At 31.8% G+C, this 5918-nt stretch overlaps 1 protein-coding gene across 1 annotated transcript; it reads left to right on the forward strand.

Annotated features, from left to right (window-relative positions):
* Nucleotides 1-3663: 3663 nt before the first annotated feature.
* LOC108482417 (U-box domain-containing protein 21-like) lies at nt 3664-5489 on the forward strand. Its single transcript, XM_017785548.2, has one exon. It carries the CDS (start codon nt 3920-3922, stop codon nt 5252-5254), a length of 1335 nt encoding a protein of 444 aa, XP_017641037.1. The 5' UTR covers nt 3664-3919; the 3' UTR covers nt 5255-5489.
* Nucleotides 5490-5918: the final 429 nt, after the last annotated feature.

Below are 5918 nucleotides of genomic sequence, written 5' to 3' on the forward strand. Positions count from 1 at the left end.
CAAGGAAGAAAGATATTTGAACACTAAGCCTGCCACTAGCAAACTGGAAGGTCACCCTTAAGCTCTCCTTTCTGAGATGACCATTCGGACAAGCACATACCATCCGTCATCTAGATCCCTGAGCTTCATTGGAAACATGAAGTTGTTGGTCACCAAACATCACGTGGTCTAAATTGCTTTATCCCATCAAGTCAAAATGAATGATAAGATCTGTCCTGTCATAGACATCCTTGTCCCATCGAATACATTCCCCCATGTGCTCCATAATGATGGCTAGATGGCAAGTCCAACACGTTAACACCATCTTACATAAGACCCCTACCTATAAATACTTCTAGGAACAATGAAGAGAGGATTGATCTTTCAAGAATACTAAGCCTACACTTTGTCAATACTCCTTCAACCTTTAACCTTTACCTTTCTCTTCGCCTCCACTCTCCATAACCTCCGACTCTTTGTCTTGACTGGGTGAACTAGCCTTCATAGTAATCACCCTCTCTCCTTTGTGCTCTTCCCTTTTTGTACACCGCATAAACAAATAGTGAGTTAATGACCTCTATTAGCAAGTTAATGGAAAGGTGACTTAAGTGATCAATTTTAAATAGTTAAATGATTATCTTATAACTTTTCATAATTAGATGATTCAAATGTAAACTTACTAAAAGTTAAATAATATAAGTGCAGTTTATCCAAACTTTTATTTTTATCAATTTCTTTTGCTTTCTCAGTTTTCTGCCATCTCTATCCTTTCTCCTTTTAAAATCAAACAAAATAAAACAAAGTTGAAGAAAATATTTTCTTTTCTTTTTTATTTATCTCTAGATTTTGCCTCATTAATTTTTGAATGTGAAATAGTAATGATTTCACAACGCAAATGGATTTTTATATAAATTGAATCAAAATCGGGTTTGATCCTAATAATTCCAATCCAAATCTTTACCAACAAAAATACTTTTTGTTTGTTTCTCGGAAAAATATGGAGCGAAACTCAAAAAAAGAAGAAGAATGACCACCGACAACGTATGGGAAATCAAAGGGAAACATCTAGAATGAGATTTCATATAAAATCATTACCAACACAAGAAAAATTATGTTGGTTTCTTGAAAAAATCAGGGAAATTGTCCCTAGGCATTTTATTGGATTTTCATGCCGCATGAGATAACGTTATAAATGGAATGAAAATATCAAACTAAGATTTTGAATGTAATATAAAAAGTCAAAATAAGTTTTCTAAAGTATAAGCTGTCAAAAGAATTTTCTTCAATTTATTTACACAACCTAATAAAAAGAAAAAGTACTTTCAAAATAATATAAAAAAAGTGTACTTTGGCAATCTTACAATTCACAAAGTTCTTATGATATCAAGCAATGTCCATTATCGGTCATTATCGAAAATAATGTATATACAGTTGGTGAAAAGAAAAGAAAATTAAAATAATAATGTTATATACAATCCAAATTTTAAAATATCTTATTTTATGTGGAATTCAATCAGCTTCAAGTTTATATATATATATATATATATATATATGGTCATATAACACGCATTTTTGCAGAAAATGATGGGAGAGTCGGCCATCTCTTGGTTTAAGGCATAAGACTGATGACTGATCATATGATATGCTGTATACTAGGTATTTGAAACTTTAAAAACACCAAGGAATAGTCCACGGTCATACTCTCTTACCCTTCTAGAATATGACCTTTAGTCTCCCTTCTGTAATTCACATATCATACTATACCTCATAACCTTCTTTCTGCTACTACAAACCATCATCGGTGTCAATGCACTTTGCCTATTTTCTGTAACATATGGTAAAGCCTTTGGGACTTCCACTACCACATTTCGTTCTTCTTTCACTTTCGGCGCCGATTCTCGAGAAAATATAGCTAATACCTCCAGTTTTTCTTCCCACTGTTTGCTAAAGCACTGTCATAATCTTTCTTCTTTGGACCTTTGTTAATGCTAAAATATTTTATTATTTTTATTGCCCATTCATTCTTATTCTAGATAAAAAGTTAACCGGATAAAAAACAGTAAGTCCCTGGAAATTGTCATCAATGGTTGGGGTTTAACTATTAGCTCATTTGGATGGTTGGCAGTTTTAAGTTAATAATATCAATGAACTATGACTACGGTTCATGACGTTATGTTATATATCAAACATAATATACCAGCCAAATGGATCTCCTCTTCGCTACGAGTTAACAGTTGGATATTAATCACCATACTATTATAAATATTATTTGTCGCTTTTTCAGTTTTAAGAAAATTTATTTTAGTCTTTTATTTAATTTTTTATTTCTTTTAATTCTTAAACTTACTTCTTCTTTTTTCAAATAACTTCAGAATAAATGAAAAATTAATTTTATTTACTTTTTAACATTGGGTACACATAGGTTGTCACGTAAATATTTTTAATGATTTTTAATTTTAAAATGATTTTTATGTTTTTAAAATTTTAAAATTTTAATTAAATATTTACGTAAAATTTTAATTTTTGAACATACAAAGATAAAGAAGTCATTACAATTACCAGAAATACTAGGCCTACTAAAAGCACAAAAATAGAGGAAAAATTGCTAAAAGTTGTCATAAAATGGGTACCTCAATTTAATATTTGTACATGTTATTATTATATTGTTTAATTAGAAATATATCTTATAACGATTATATTATAATTCATATATTATACTAATTATATCTAAATACTAAGTATATCTAAACGAGTCTATATATCTAATAAGTGCAAGGAATATAAAATTAAATAGAAGGACTTGTCCATCTTTTAAATCAAATAAAATAGATTCTACATTAGCAAAGTTAAAAATCGTTAACTTTTATTTATTTTAAAATAATTTAAAAATATAAATTTAAGGACTAAAAAATAAAAATTAAATGAATAGTTAGAATGATTTTTTTATTTATAAATCTAAGCACGAAACAATTCATTATAGCGATTATTTAAAAAAACCGTACCCAAATTTCCCTGCAAAAGGAATATTTAATATATAGCTTCCTGCGTGTTTGGTACTGCAAATGTGAAAATGAAAATCTCAAATAAATTAGTATAATAATAATAATAATAGCATTTCCTGTGTATTTTCTAAATAAAATTTTAAATTCAAGCATGAAATTTAAAAGGTTCCTGTAATTTTCAAGAAGTAGGAGTTAGTTCTTGTATTTGTATTTCAATAAATTTAATTTTTTTTCTACTTTTTAGATTTTAAAATTTAAATCTAATTATTAATATTGTTAAAAATTTATTAAATTCAGATTAATTATATATTTTTAGCAATTAGACCTAAATTTTAAAATCTAAAAAGTAAAACAACTAAATCATTAAAAATAGCATAAGGACTAAATTCTTAATTTTTAAAAAGTACAAGAAGTATAGACATATTTTAACCAATTTAAAAATCCGACTCATCTTAACAAGGAATTTAATATAATTATTAAAAAAGACTTAAACTATAAAAATTGGTCAAAATAATCACATGGGGAGACCGAGAGCGGCCGCTAGTGTCCGTCAGTTCACACCGACTCTCATACTTAGACGGCGCCTTTAATCTTTTGGTTTCGTCAAAGTTTTGATTTTCTCCGTTCCAAAATCCGCACCCTTTTACCATTTCAACATCTCCCATCATTTTTATTTGTCTAATTCAACGGTCAAACTTTGAGACCTTCATCACGCCCTCTCCCCCATGCTTTCTTTCTTTCTTTCTTTCTTTAATTTTCATGCTTTTCTATTTCAAATTTAAATAATATTCTTCGGGTTTTAAACGTTGAACCACCATCCTCCTCCTCGTAATATAACAACAACATATATGTTGCCTTAATCACTCACCCAAAGCAAACCCCAACATTCTTTCTTAGAATCCAAACAAGAAATTTTAAAAAAGAAAAACTATTTTCCAATGATGATTTCTTCCTGGAGGAGGAGAAGAGCTGCCAGGCGTGAAGGGAAATTGCAACAGCAAAGGAACGACAATGGAGAGATTGAGCTTACGGTTCCAAGGGATTTCAGGTGCCCCATATCACTAGACTTGATGAAAGATCCCGTCACTTTGTCTACAGGGATAACCTACGATCGAGAGAACATTGAGAAGTGGATTGAAGCTGGGAATTTCACTTGCCCACTCACCAATCAAGTTCTCAGGAGTCTCGAACCCATTCCAAATCATATCATAAGGAAAAAAATACAAGATTGGTGCGTCGAGAATCGATCCTATGGGATTGAAAGAATCCCCACGCCTCGGGTTCCCGTCACTTCCATGGAGGTTTCCGATATTCTTTCCAAAATCAACGTCGCTTGTATGAAACAAAACGGAAAAGGGTGTCTAGATTTGGTTTTAAAGATCAAGTCGTTGGCAAAAGAGAGCGAACGTAACAAGCGTTGCGTTGTCAGTAATGGGGCAGGCTGCGCTTTATCGGAAGCTTTCCAAGCTTTTTCCAGGGCGTCTTTTGATGAAAACGTTGCTGTTTTAGAGGAGATATTGTCATCTTTAACGATAATGTTCCCTCTTGATGTAGAGGCCAAAGGTTTCTTAGGATCAGCCTCCGCCATGCGTTGCTTGATATGGTTTTTAAGCAGTGGAGACTTGTCTAGGAGAAGGAACGCAGTTTTGGGCTTAAGAGAGCTTGTTTCAACAGATGAGAGAAAAATCAACGAGTTATCAGACATGGAAGGTGCCATTGAAGCATTGTTCAAGCTGATTAAAGACCCAATTTGCCCTACATCAACAAAAGCTTCATTACTCGTCATTTACAAGATAATCACATCATCTTCAACAAAGGAGAAACGAGTGAAAAAGCTAGTAAACTTAGGCATAGTATCGTTGCTGCTAGAAACGTTGGTAGACTCCGAAAGAGGCATATGCGAGAAGGCGTTGGGTGTTCTAGATGGTATATGCAACAGCGAGGAAGGGAGACAAATGGCCTGCAACAATGCCTTAAGCATGCCGGTTTTGGTTAAGAAAATCCTTAGGGTTTCCAATTTAACAACCGACTTTTCGGTCTCCATATTGTGGAAGCTTTGCAAGAAGGAGAAAACCGAAGATGATGCAAGTGTTATACTTGAAGCTCTTCAAGTGGGCGCTTTTCTAAAGCTTTTGCTACTTTTACAGGTTGGATGTGTTGAGCAAACTAAGGACAAAGCTTCCGAGTTGTTGAAAATATTGAATCTTCATAGAAACAAAATGGAATGTGTTGATCCAATGGATAATTTCAAGGATCTGAAAAGGCCATTTTGATTGTAAATGATACATCAGTACGTGTGAATTTTTGTTATGATTTTAGATACAAGACAAAAAGTTCTCAAGTATACAAATCAAGCTTCATTTAAATGTCGTTTTGCTATTTCTATTTGATAACAATAGTGATTTGTAATTTTTCTTTGCTAAACATGTAATCTTATCGGTGTCAAAAACCAATCTGGTCAATATACAACCGTGTATAAAGTTATAGAAGCTTGCCATCTTTTTCAAAGATACTATATAAGTTTTATATTATTTATACTATTATTTAATTTGTTGGTTGAGTTGGTGTTGCAAGTTAACTGGACACTAGCTCAGTTATAGAAATTACGGTCATTAAAATATGTAAAATACTCTACTAGAACAGAGAACAATTTGATAGAAAATGAATTTACTTAGAAATTTGGTTAGTATTCATATCTGCCTTCATCAATTACACATATGATGTTTTTATACTTGAAAATGAATAACTGCTCCTAACCAATGTTATAGTGATAAATCAGGTGGTTAGGTAGTTAACAAAGTTGGTATTTGTTAAAGAGTTGTTAGCAGCAGTTAGGCTTATTCCTCCTATATATAAGTCATGTATGCAATAATAAATACAAGTCAAGCTTACAGAATAATACCTCTGTTAGTTACTTCGTTCCCTCTTTAAGAATTT

Source organism: Gossypium arboreum, chromosome 3 (genome assembly GCF_025698485.1).
Source record: "Gossypium arboreum isolate Shixiya-1 chromosome 3, ASM2569848v2, whole genome shotgun sequence".
Taxonomy (NCBI): domain Eukaryota; kingdom Viridiplantae; phylum Streptophyta; class Magnoliopsida; order Malvales; family Malvaceae; genus Gossypium; species Gossypium arboreum.

Excerpts from the sequence above, each read along its gene's own strand:
- LOC108482417 (XM_017785548.2), top strand. The coding sequence starts at position 3,920 with ATGATGATTTCTTCCTGGAGGAGGAGAAGAGCTGCCAGGCGTGAAGGG.